The sequence below is a fragment of the Lepidochelys olivacea genome, assembly GCF_965140295.1.
Source record: "Lepidochelys olivacea isolate rLepOli2 genome assembly, chromosome: 1".
Lineage (NCBI taxonomy): Eukaryota > Metazoa > Chordata > Testudines > Cheloniidae > Lepidochelys > Lepidochelys olivacea.
The window spans coordinates 69,829,698-69,843,371 of record NC_140411.1 but is presented as its reverse complement, the minus strand read 5'-3'; the positions used below and the strand labels follow the sequence as shown (position 1 = coordinate 69,843,371).

At 41.2% G+C, this 13,674-nt stretch overlaps 1 protein-coding gene across 2 annotated transcripts in view; it reads left to right on the top strand.

Moving 5' to 3' along the window:
- DIAPH3 (diaphanous related formin 3) overlaps nt 1–13,674 on the top strand; it is a gene marked incomplete at its 3' end in the record, with an annotated part of 518,684 nt that overhangs the window by 107,832 nt on the left and 397,178 nt on the right. For both annotated transcript variants that reach the window (XM_084632924.1, XM_084632923.1), the window contains 4 exons: nt 471–576; nt 10,589–10,699; nt 11,103–11,221; nt 11,460–11,576. In XM_084632924.1, coding sequence (XP_084489050.1) covers nt 471–576; nt 10,589–10,699; nt 11,103–11,221; nt 11,460–11,576 — 453 coding nt within the window. The remainder of the gene's footprint in view (nt 1–470; nt 577–10,588; nt 10,700–11,102; nt 11,222–11,459; nt 11,577–13,674) is intronic.

Here is a 13,674-nt window from a genome sequence, read left to right as displayed (position 1 = left end):
TGAATTAATACCTTGCTTTTTTACCTGTTGGCTATAGGCACATATTTCTTAAACAAGTAGGTTCATACACTGCACATTATAATTCTGTGTTAAAAAGAGAATTAGGATTTATGTTAGTGGGAAACTATTAGTTTAAGTTAGCTATTGACACCTAATAAGAAATTTATTAGTAACAGTGAAATTTACAACAATGGGGGGAGGGAGATGGAAAAAAAATTGACATCCTTCCTCCCCACTCCCATTGTGTTAGATTTTTATTGTTTGTAAATTTCCAATTAGGTTTCAATAGCTAAATTAAGATAAGTTTCCTTCTAACAAAAATTCCATTTTAACACAAAATTACAGTTTAAAATGTATAGCCCTGCTTCTTTTTAAGAAATTGATGCCTATACCCAGCAGGTAAAAAAATAAGGGATGTATGTGAGGGAGATTATGTCTCATAAATGGAACTGTCTTCTAATTTCCTATAGCCTTGAAAAAATTTTGGAAGCTCTAACAACAGCAGCAGAAGAAAGGAACATTGACAGATTCTCCCCCATTGTAGAAGGCCTCCAGGATAACTCAGTCCAGCTGCAAGTAAGTATTCTTTCTTTTATGAAAGTTCTCTTTCTTATGAAGAGAACTTTACATCAAAACAAAAATGAAATATGTATATTGGATGCTGAATTTTTCATTAGAATGAAATGGAAGCTGACCAGATTAGGTCAAGTTTTGCAGTAAAAACTATGTGATTTAAGGAATGTAGGTTAATGCTGAAGCAATTTTTAGGGATAAACCATCTTGACACTGCACAACTGTCACCAGGCCTCAGTAGGTCACAGCTGAGGATGCCAAATTCAGAACAAACTGCTGAGAAATAGGGCAGTCTCCCCCCAGAACTGGTGGTTATTTTACAGTAACAAAAGTAATCTTTGATTTTTAGCACACTGGTTAACAAAAAGTCAAACAAGCAGTCTCCTTAGGCATTACAGCACTTATTTCACCGCACGTACACTAGACTTTATGATGTGTTATTTAAAACTAGTTTAATCAAACAAAGGGTCCTTCTATCCCAATTGATCAGCCATGTAGCCAGCCTCAATATGTAACTCAGATCCTATCCAATAATCACACTGTTGCCAATCCATTAGTATCCAATATTTTAAGGTTTATTTATAAGAGAAAAGAAAGGGGGAGACTTAAAATGGCCCAAGAAATCACACATACGTTCACTACAGCGTACTTGAATCAGGTTTGTAGCAGTGATGGAATAAACTGCAAGCTTGTAAAGTCTCTGGTAATTTCCAAAATATGGGAAGGTCCTCAGTCCATTGGTCAGAATGCTCCTTTTAGTGTAAGTCCATAGCCAAGAGATCAGGGCAGGAAAGGGGCAAAGTGGAAATGCTTCTAGGGTTCTTTTATACCTTTTCCCATGTGTAGGGACTGCTCTCAGTCTTAGGGCCGGTCTTCACTACCGGGAGGTCCAGCATGGATTGATTTAGTGGGTCTAGTGAAGGTCCACTAAATTGATGGCAGAGTGCTCTCTGTGTGACCCCGGTACTCCAGCTCTCTGAGAAGAGTAAGGGAAGTCGACAAGAGAGCATCTCCTGTCGACACAGTTCAGTGAAGACACCGGGGTAAGCTGACCTGAGCTGCGTCAACTCCAGCTACGTTATTTCTGTTGTTCATGTAGCTTGAGTAGCATAACTTAGGTCGACTTATCCCTGTAGTGAAGATAAGCCCTTAGTTTGTGCAAATTTACAGGCACAAAAAGGAGTCCAGGGTCACACGAGCAAGTTACATGCCGTTACATGCTTTGCTGACTCCTAGGAGTAGCCATTACTCATATTCTGGCTAAGTTGTCCACAGGAAGGCTCACTGGAGAGGGACAAGTTGCTTCTATGGCCCATTGTTTTAATTAATGGGCCATCAACTTGAATAGTTAGTTCACAATGTGCTGGCTAGACTGGATGTAAACTACTTTGTGGATTCAGAGTAGCAGCCGTGTTAGTCTGTATCCGCAAAAAGAACAGGAGTGCTTGTGGCACCTTAGAGAGAAAAAAATTTATTAGAGCATAAGCTTTCGTGGGCTACTGTCCACTTCATCAGATGCATAGAATGGAACATATAGTAATACATACATACAGGTAAGTTTGGACATTACCACACAAAATGTGAGAGGCTAATTAGTTAAGGTGAGCTCTTATCAGCAAGAGGAAAAAAACTTTTGTAGTGATAATCCAGATGGCCCATTTAGACTGTTGACAAGAAGGTGTGAGGATACTTAACTTAAGGAAATAGATTCAGTATGTGTAATGACCCAGCCACTCTCAGTCTCTATTCAAACCCAAGTTAATGGTATCTAGTTTGCGTATTACTTCAAGCTCAGCAGTTTCTCGTTGGAGTCTGTTTTTGAAGCTTTTCTTTTGCAAAATTGCCACCCTTAAATCTTTTACTGAGTGGCCAGAGCGGTTGAAGTGTTTTCCGACTGGTTTTTGAATGTTATGATTCCTGGTGTCAGATTTGTGTCCATTTATTCTTTTGCATAGAGACTGTCCGGTTTGGCCAAAGTACATGGCAGAGGGGCATTGCTGGCACATGATGGCATATATCATATTGGTAGATGTGCAGGTGAATGAGCCCCTGATGGCACGGCGAATGTGATTAGGTCCTATGATGGTGTGACTTGAATAAATATGTGGACAGCGTTGGCATCGGGTTTTGTTGCAAGGATAGGTTCCTGGGTTAGTGTTTTTGTTGTGTGGTGTGTAGTTGCTGGAGAGTGTTTGCCTCAGGTTGGGGGGCTGTCTGTAAGCGAGGACTGGTCTGTCTCCCAAGATCTGTGAGAGTGAGGGATCATTTTTCAGGATAGGTTGTAAATCTTTGATGGTGCGCTGGAGAGCTGATAATAGCTCATCTTAACTAATTAGCCTCTCACAGTTTGTATGGTAACTTCCAACTTATATGTGTGTGTGTGTGTGTGTGTATCTGTGTATCTATCTATCTATATCTTACTATATGTTCCATTCTCTGCATCTGATGAAGAGGGCTGTAGCCCACGAAAGCTTATGCTCTAATAAATTTGTTAGTCTCTAAGGTGCCACAAGCACTTCTGTTCTTTTTTACTTTGTGGATGTTACTCCAGGAGCAAACACATTTGAAATATTGGTCCATAGTCAGTATTCATAACTTTAGACACAAAGATGATATATGTGCACAAACAGGATGATCATACTCAACAAATCATAACCTTTCCATTGATACCTTACATGACGTACTTTCTATAATATTTGTTGCAATTGTCTAACCGTGGCAATATTAATCATATAAATGGTCAGGTTTCAATCATACATCATTATAATGACTTAATACACTTAATATTGACTTCCACTTTTCTCAGTCCTAGGAAGTCATTGGGCATAAATTAATACATGAAAGGTGGGTAACATACTCTGTACATGGAAAAACTCCACCTCTGTCAATTCAATTGATGTTTTTTATCAGAATTAAGTTTAGGGAATAGACTGTAATATACTCTAAATTGCTTAATAATCATACTTACCATTTATCCTTTATCTCTTTATATGGTATATTGGTTTTCACATAGTTGTTTTGCCTAAGTAGTTGAACTGTGTGTTTGTCAAAGCTGAGGTACGTTGACTGAAAATGGCAGGGGACAGTGACTGCAGATTGATAGATTTCTGGAGCCTGAAAGCGGTGGTGTGGTGCTTTAATCTGATCTTTTGCATAGCATAGCAATAGAGTCACACCCAGTAATTTCTACCTCAAGACCATTATTTTTGTAAGTTATAGCATATCTTTTAGAAAGGCAACCAGTCTTGATTGTTAGACTTGAAGTGATGGAGAATCCACCATGTCCCTAAGTAAACGGTTCTAATAGCTAATTACCCTCACTGCTTAAAATTTGCATTCTATTTCTAGTCTGAGTATGTCTAGCTTCAGCTCCCTAAGATTGGATCTCATTGTTAGCTTGTCTGGAGTGGCTCGTGACTGTGAGTACCTACTTCAGGGCAGACAGTCAAAAACACTGTAGACACCTGCAAACTAGTGGGGTGTTCTATAATTAGATTTCATGAAGCCGGTAACAAATGTGAACTCTTGGATTACTGTAACACTCTTACTAGAGAGTCACAGATAGACTAGAAAATCTAAGGGGACTATCTTCTCACCCAGACAAACTGGACTCAGTGATAATGGCCACTTACACAGAAAATCACAACATATTTAGGTTGCTTCCATTCCCGAAAGACCAGTCACTTACTCCAGATGAATTGGTATTCTAGATCCTACACCATCTGTAGCCAATACCGTAATAAGTAATCTAAAGTTTTATTAACTAGGAAAAGGGAATACGAGTTTTTTTACAGGTTAAAGTAGCAAACGTACACACAAATGAGTTACCATCTAAATCTTAAGAGTGACAGAGTTGTAGCAATCTGTCTATTCAAAGAGATTTTCAGGGCAGACCAAGGAGGGACCCCTGGTGATCCCTGGTTTCCATTTAGTATCTCTGGCCCTTCCAAGTTCAAACAGCCAAAAGATGGAAAACTTTCCTGTGACTTCGCTTTATTTCTTTCATTCAGTTTCCCAGCCCACAGGATGAGCTTCCTTGCATGCAGCATTTCCCAGGTGGGACAGGACCATTAATCGGTTCTTTGTACTGCAATGATTATTCATGGCCCATCTGATTTTGATAGTCTTTCTGGATGAGCTGGAGGGGATGGTGTCTGAGTTCACAAGTTCAGGGTATGACACCCTGACACCCCAATATTCACCACTATCATGTAATTAGGATATGTTTTGTACAAAGTCGATCTTTTGAGGTATCATTCTAAAAGTCTTAATCTGCTAGACCAGGGATTGGCAATCTTCGGCACGCCAGGGTAAGTCCCCTGGCTGGCCGGGCCGGTTTGTTTACCTGCTGTGTCCGCAGGTTCAGCCGATCGCAGCTCCAGGACAATGGGGGCTGTGCGAAGCGGCGCAGGTTGAGGGATGTGCTGGCTGCTGCTTCCCTCAAACACAAAAAGCAAATGGGATGTTAGAAATCATTAAAAAAGGGATAGAGAATAAGACAGAGAATATCTTATATAATGCCCTTATATAAATCCATGGTTCGCCCACATCTTGAATACTGCGTACAGATGTGGTCCCCTCATCTCAAAAAAGGTATACTGGTGTTAGAAAAGGTTCAGAGAAGGACAACTGAAATGATTAGGGGTTTGGAACGGGTCCCATATGAGGAGAGATTAAAGAGGCTAGGACTTTTCAGCTTGGAAAAGAGGAGACTAAGGGGGGATATGATAGAGGTATATAAAATCATGAGTGGTGTGGAGAAAGTGAATAAGGAAAAGTTATTTACTTCTTCCCACAATATAAGAACTAGGGGCCACCAAATGAAATTAATGGGTAACGGGTTTAAAACAAATAAAAGGAAGTTCTTCTTTACTCAGCACACAGTCAACCTGTGGAACTCCTTGCCTGAGGATGTTGTGAAGGCTAGGACTATAACCGGATTTAAAAGGGAGCTAGATAAATTCATGGAGGTTAAGTCCATTAATGGCTGTTAGCCAGGATGGGTAAGGAATGGTGTCCCTACCCTCTGTTTGTCAGAGGGTGGAGATGGATAGCAGGAGAGAGATCACTTGATCATTACCTGTTAGGTTCACTCCCACTGGGACACCTGGCATCTACCACTGTCGGGAGACAGGATACTGGGCTGGATGGACCTTTGCTCTGACCCAGTATGGCCATTCTTATGTTCTTAGTTACTCATTTTGCTTTCAGTGAGACTAGCCTCTTGTCACGAAACATTGTTTGCAAAATGCCAAACTTCCATGATATCGTACCAGAATGCAGGTCCAGATATATTGTAATGGAGAGCTCCTTCTTGTAGAAAGCAGTGGGAAGGTTTTATTGCTTTTAACTTTTTAAAAGCACTTAGCAAATTACCTTAGCTCTGGATAATTATGGATATTCAATCTCTTTAGGAGCCCAAAAAGGGAATTTAAAGCTGAACCCATACATTTGTAGGGTCCTACTAGCGATGTGTCCTATTTTAAATGGGAATAAAAACACATTAAAACGTAAAATTGTTGGTAACAAACCTGTGAACGTTTGGATGTATCAATCGTGGATGGCAAGTCTCACAATCTCTTTAGGAAATAGTTTGCATATGAAAAGATATTTTTAAATAGACTTGGAATTCAGAATGTTTTTATTAAGCAATGCCAGGTCACACTGTAGAATTTATGATCCTTCAAAATTTACCCTGTATAGATAAGTCATAAAATATTACATACTACATTACTGTTGCCCTATAGCAGAGGTGGGCAAACTACAGCCCGTGGCCACATCCGGCCTGCGGGACCATCCGGCCCGGCCCTTGAACTCCTGGCCGGGAAGGCTAGCCTCCGGCCCCTCCCCTGCTCTTCCCCCTCCCCCGCAGCCTTAGCTTGCCATGCCGCGAGCGCTCTGTGGCGGTGGCTCTGTGAGCTCCTGCCAGGCAGCGCAGTGGCATGGCTGGCTCCAGCCAGGTGGTATGGCTGCCAGACATGCTGCTCTGAGTGGCATGGTAAGGGGGTGGGGATCAGGGGGGTTGGATAAGGGGCAGGGAGTCCTGGGGGGCAGTCAGGGAGCAGGGGGTGTTGGGTAGGATGGTGGTCATGGGATGGGAAACGGGAGGTGGGGGGGGGGTTGGATAGGCGTGGGAGTCGCGGTGGGCTGGTCGGGATGGGGGTGTGGATAGGGGTCAGAGCAGTCAGGGGATAGGGAGCAGGGGGCGTTGGATAGGGGGCAGGGTCCCTGGAGTGGGGATGGTCAGGGGACAAGGAACGGGGGCGTTGGATGGGTGGGGAGTTCTGAGGGGTGGGAAATGGGTGGGGCCAAATGTTTGGGGAGGCACAACCTTCCCTATCCGGCCCTCCATACAGTTTTGGAACCCCAGTGTGGCCCTTGGCAAAAAAGTTTGCCCACCCCTGGCCTATAGAGATGATTCTTGCTTATATTATATAGAAATGCACCCTAATATATCTAGGCCTAAAAATACATTTGACAGTAACCAAGCAAGGCCTGATAAAATGAGTCAAGTTAAGTGAGACAGGTCAGAGACAAGTTAGGGGTAAGTTAGGACATAACACAGGTTGTTACAAATATGATCTGGTCCAACCTGGTTTTTACAAATATTTTAGTTGAAATGTTAATGTTTTGGAAAAGGCTATTTCAATTGAGTTATTGATATGGCATTTATGCATATATTAATTAAAATAGTTTAATATTAAGTACCCAGTGAGGGAGTAGAAGGTATTTTAATTACAGTAGAGGAAATATATGTATGATGATAGGTGCTAATTCATTAGTTTTATTGTAAATGATTATAAAAAGGGAAAGACACTAATTTTAGATAGATGTGCCCATTCATCATCAAGGTACCATTAGAGAGAAGATTATATTCATTCTTCCCATCAAGCATGGACTGATCACTCCTGGATGCATCATTTCATCTTAGAATGTGGGTATAAAATACTGTGTATTGTGATGCCTGTTTGCTTTAACTAGTCTTTTAATTTTATCACTCATTGTCATTCACAGTTCCCCACTAAGTTATCTGTAGCTGTCCTGGAGGCTTTGAACCTTAAAGAATTCAGTTTGTTTTTATTCATCTTTAAACTACTAATCAAAGGTTACACTAGACATATCTGACTTAAAATATTATGCTCATTTAATAGAAGATGAACTTTGCTCTCATTGAGTTATTTAAAGTTTTTTTTTCTTTCTCAGCAGTGTTACTATTGGAACTAATATAACAAGTCATATTAGTATCCCATTAATGATGTTTAAGTTAAGATGCTTTTATCTTAAACCTTGTATAATGGTTAGAATGCATCCTGCACAAACATTGTAAGTGAGGCTTATGTAAGCATTTCTGCTCTCTAATGGTAGATGTTTTTAAAGTTGCAGCCAGTATTTGGAGTGGGAATTGTCACAAGAGGATTGGTGCCTACAATCCACCAACTAATTTAAAAACAGCAGTAATTGTATGAAATCTGTGTTAATGAATGTTCCAGACTTGACACACACAATTTTCAGAAGGTGGAGGGGAGTGTACACCAGCAGCATGTAAGGAGCCAGAGAGAGAAGGGGACGAAGGAAAGGAGGCGTGAGCAGTTTGACATATTGTCTTTAAAAGTGTCTGAGAAAAGGCTTCTCTACTTAAAATCTGAATTGAGAGAACACCTTTTCCTAGGTTTCAGAGTAACAGCCGTGTTAGTCTATATTCGCAAAAAGAAAAGGAGTACTTGTGGCACCTTAGAGACTAACCAATTTATTTGAGCATAAGCCTAAGGAGAGTGATCACTTTAGATAAGCTATTACCAGCAGGAGAGTGGGGTGGGGGGAGGTATTTTTTCATGCTTTGTGTGTTTAAAAAGATCTTCTACACTTTCCACAGTATGCATCCGATGAAGTGAGCTGTAGCTCACGAAAGCTTATGCTCAAATAAATTGGTTAGTCTCTAAGGTTCCACAAGTACTCCTCACCCTTTCCTAGAAAGTTTCTGATAATCATTCCTTTGTTTTTCTGCTATACACATACACATTCACATTCACATACACATGGTGCCTAGTAGCCTAGAAGTCATAGACCAGGACCCCATTGTGCTATACAAACACCCCAGAAGAAGATAGTCCCTGCCTCGACGAACTTATAAACTATTTAAAAGGCAAGAGACAACATATAGCTACAGATAGAGAAAGGGAGTATAAGGAAACAGTCAAGCAATATTGGTCAGCATGATAAACAGTCTTAGCAGACCAGCAGCCTAACCATTGTCAAGCTTTCTGTAGGCATCACAGCAAAGGAGAGTTTTGAGGAGGATTTGGAAGGTGGATCATGAGGTGGCTTTGTAGATGATTCTTCTGAGGCGCTCCTCCTAAACATGAAAGGGGCAGCATGGGAGAAAGCGCACAAGTGCTTGTTAAATTTTCAGATAAGCGGGTGATGGAGGTTGGCACCCTGGGCTGATTAGAGGCAGAGTTAACTTCTCATAGCAAATGAGAGATGACCGGTAAAGTGGGGTGTGATGCTGTGTATAAGAGAGATGTCCATTTGTATCATTGTTGCTAACACTGTTGCCAGTTGCAACAAATCTGATACAAAGTATGTCATGTAAGGTGTGAATGGAAAAGTTATGATTTGGTAAGTATGATTAACTTGTTTATATACACACACCTTCTTTGAATCTGAAATTATGACTATTGGCTATGTACTTTGATCTTAAAGATGTGCTGTATTCCTGGGTACACCCCCCAGATAGAATTTACATTAGGGCTAGACAGCTATGTGTTGGTGGCCTATCAAGGGCACTCCACCCTCACAATGGTCTATTGAAGAAACTCATTCTGTCCGGATACTCTTTGTGAGTAAGCCTCAGACAGGACGGAGCGAATGGCCACCCTGTGTGATTCAGCAAGACATTTATGGGCATGTGTTGTTCTCATGTGACTCTGGACTCCATCTTGCAACACTAACTTTCCACATATGGGGCTGCAGCAGAGAAGTAAGGGTGGCATGGTATGGTATTGCCACTCTTCTGTGCTGCTGCTAATGCCAGTGCTGCCTTCAGACCTGGGCGCCTGGCCAGCAGCCGCCAGTCTCTGGCTGCCCAGCTCTGTTTGGCTCACTCAAGGTTGTGCTTCGGTTTATTTTACCATCCTGTGTAATTAGGTTGGGCACCACTATTATGAGATTTCTGTTGGCTCTTCCATGTAGTTGCTGTAGAGCAATGATCATTCACTATGAGAATTTGCAAAGGTTTTGCCTTTGTTCATCTGACTTTTCTTCTGGGACGATGATTACATTAACTTGCTTTTGATTGTTTGTTTTTTAAGAGTGATCATAAAATCACTGCACAAAAGACACTTTAATTGAAAAGGAATAGTCAGAGCTATTTTTCCCCAGGTGTTTCTGTGAAACTCAACACTTTGGGAATTCTTGCACATGAAGAAGGAAGCTATTTTGTATGTCCTCTTCAGTAGAGTTTTTAGACTGTCTAGGGTGATCTGTATCTTGGCTTTCAAGAACTTGTATTTTTTCTGCATGTGAAATTTAAGTTGCCAATTTTCATTGTCACAGATTTTAAATATATATTCGCATGTACAGATTTCAGTTATTTACACTGTTAAAGCATTTTTTGCATAAAATCCATAATGCATTAATTCATCAAACACTTTAAATATTGAGTATAACTTTACTATAAACTCTCTTAAAATACTGTTACTATGGGTGAAATGATCTAGGTTCTTGTATAAAATTGCAGCATTCAGGAGAGAGAAACAGAACTGAAATGATCTATTTTATGGTTTCATGACAAATATGTTTTTCTCACTTTCTTATTTGGCATCCATGGCTTAAGTAGATTTTGGTAAATTAAAGTATCTTTATTAATAATGACTTACACATGACAGATTACATTTAAAACTATAAAATGTGGAACACTAAAAATGTAGGTATTCAGATTTCAGTAATGCCCTTTTAACATTAAAATATATTGAAAACGAAGAAATACTATAGCTATCTTCTTTTTCTGTTACAGGTAGCTTGTATGCAGCTTATCAATGCTCTTGTAACATCTCCTGATGATCTGGACTTCAGGCTTCACATCAGAAATGAATTTATGCGCTCTGGATTGAAGGAGATATTGCCGGTAAGTGGCTCGGTAGTCTGTCTCTGCATTAATATTTAAATCAGTAGAATACCTTAGTTGAGGGAGTTGTATGAAATGCAGTCTAGAATATTATACTAAGTCTGAGTATTAAAGAGGTTACATATGAAAAATAGTTTTGAAAGCTGAATTAAAAAAATTATACATTATCTAGACGTATTAAATCAGAACAAATTTTATTATTTTAATGACAGAAAATATAGAGCAGCATGTTGTGCAGTTACAACTTTTTTATTGAATATTTAACATTGAATGACTAATAAGAGTTCTTGTAATGTTAAATATTAAAATAACATAAACCTATGAAAGTTGCTCAGAATTGAAGGGCTCATTTACATGTGCAGTTATTAGTTGTATGTATCTTTCTACTACCTTTTCTTTGCAGCAATTGACATGTATAAAGAATGATGCTCTAGATATACAGCTGAAAGTCTTCAATGAGCACAAGGAAGAAGACATGATTGAGTTTTCCCATCGTTTGGAAGATATTAGATCTGAACTAGAATATCCTTTTGGGAAAGAGGAACTTAACATGTACAAACAATAATGCTTTAGTATCAGAAAATTCAATTCAGTTTTTGTGTTACCAATATAAGATTTTGTAACACAAAACTTGACTGAAATGTTTTTCTTTACTGTGTTTGAACAGTATACTGCATTTTAGTAGTTTGTTTAAAATAAAAAGAAGTATATCCTAGACTGCAAATAAGAGTTCCTGTTTTCTTCCCCTTAACTTGTTTACTGAAGCAAATGATGTTTACAATATGGTGTGGAACACAGTAAAGGACACTAGTGCCGAAGGATATTTTCTTTCTATTCTCCAGCATCTTTTGCTCATACGAAATGATTATTTTATACGGTAAGTTAAAATTGTGGTAAATATCAGCTCTTTAGCTCTTGTGTTTCATTGTGCTTCAATAAAATCTAGTGACACATTATTTTGAGTTAGTCTATCAGTTTTGCATTTTGGGTTGCTATTAGAGAAATAATTGATATTGTACAAATGGCATTATTACTGCATAATAAGATGGCATAAAGAAGAGACTGAGATCTGAATGAGAAGAAACTAAACATGCTTATTTTCTTTTTGGTAAGAACACAGTTGTGCTTTAATCCACAACTTGAGGCCTTGTCCATATTGGGATCCCATATTGGGATCATTAAAACAAAATGTAAAAATAGTAGTCTTCTCGATCATGGAAATCATGCTGGAATCTTCCTAGAAATATGGCTTTAAGTACTAACGCTAGGTGGATAAAGGTTCAATATTAGATCTACAGATAGTGATGTATGTTCTTAAATTAAGATTACTTGTGTTCTTGAACTGGGAGTACTAGGTGTACAATTCAGACATGCGCAAACAATGTCTTTTAAAAATTTGGCCCCGACTAAAGATACGATGGGGAGCTGCTAAGTTGCCCTATATTTAGGCTTCCAAATACTCCTTTAATTAAAAATTCTTCTTCAAGTGTTTGCTCATGTCTGTTCCATTCTAGGTGTGTGCCTGCCACATGCACAGTTATTGGAGACTTTACCGTAGCGATATCTGTAGGGTCGGCTGCAGTGCCCTCTGGAGTGCCGCGCTTATGTGTCGGTATATTAGGCGCCGCTGGGCGCCCTCTCAGTTCCTTCTTACTGCCTGTGGTGGTTGGTCAAACCACACCTCTCCCTTGCCTCGCAAGTGGTCAGTGGTTCTTTCCCTTTTGACTTTGTGTTATAGCTGTAAATAGTTTTAAGCCCTATACTGACTGGAATAGGCCTGTGTCTGTCAATGACCCACATGGCAGCTGTCTGAACTGCCTGGCCGGGGGGAATCTCACAGCAAAGACAAGTGTTGCATCTGTAAGAACTTTCGTCCCAGCACAAAAGGAATGTGACATTCATCTGAGAGCCCTCCTCATGGAGGTTGCTCTTCGCCCAGCCTCAGAGCTGTCTTGGCTGGACTCAACCCCCAGCACTTCGGGCTCGGTGCATAGCGCATCCCCGGCACTGGGCTCTATCTAGCACTAATCCCCTTCACTGGTACCCAAGAAGTCTAAAAAGTGGGACTTGACACTGAGCAAAATTGACCAAGGGTCATTGGGTAAAGGACCCTGTTTGGGCTGCCTGCCCATGCCAGAGCTGCAGGAGGGCACGTCCCTGAGGGAACCTTCTACTCCACTAAGGGATCCGCCACCGACTCCAGGAAGCAGTAGGGGATGCATATTGATGGTGGAATCAATGCCTGCCCAGAGAGCAAAGGACTTTCCCAATACAGCTGCCACTGTGTGTGGCTTGGACCCGGCAAAGGCTCCATAGGCGGGCAAGCCAGCCATGAAAGCTTCCCAGAAGGTGAGTGAACACCGCCAGTCTCTGGAGCCAAGGCAGAGCTCTTTGTTGCTGTGCCCCTGGTCTCTGCATCAACGTAGGTCACCACCGGTTCGCAGCCACAGATTGCTGGCACCATGTTCCTGGTCTCTGCCATCTTGTTGAGACTTGCCCAGAGGGAAGTGCCAGTCACCGTATGGTTGGCACCATTCATCCTCATGCCGACTATCACCGTCATCTAGACGCTCCCCAGCATGGCACCGGTCTGCCTACTCAAGGCACTGTTCACCCACAGTGAAGGTTAGCCGCCAGACTTGGGCGTCGACATGTCCACTATGGTCAATGGAGGAGGATTCCTCTGGCAGAGAGAGGGAGTTCAGCTCCTCGCCAAGACAGCACCTATGAGATTGGGCTACTGAGGCTGTGTCCATCTCAGAGATGTCCTCCTGGCAGCAGGCCCATTGGCCTGCGCAATGGTTACTGGAATGCCTGGGGCGTGCCAGTTATGCCAATGCCCTCATCACACCAATCGTCGGTCACCATGTCAGACAATCATCAAGCAGCACCAGTGGCACTGGGCTTGGCGCACGAGGCACAAGCAGATGCTGAGGTGGTGTGGTAGGTACCCACACCGAGACCCTCTTCCCCCA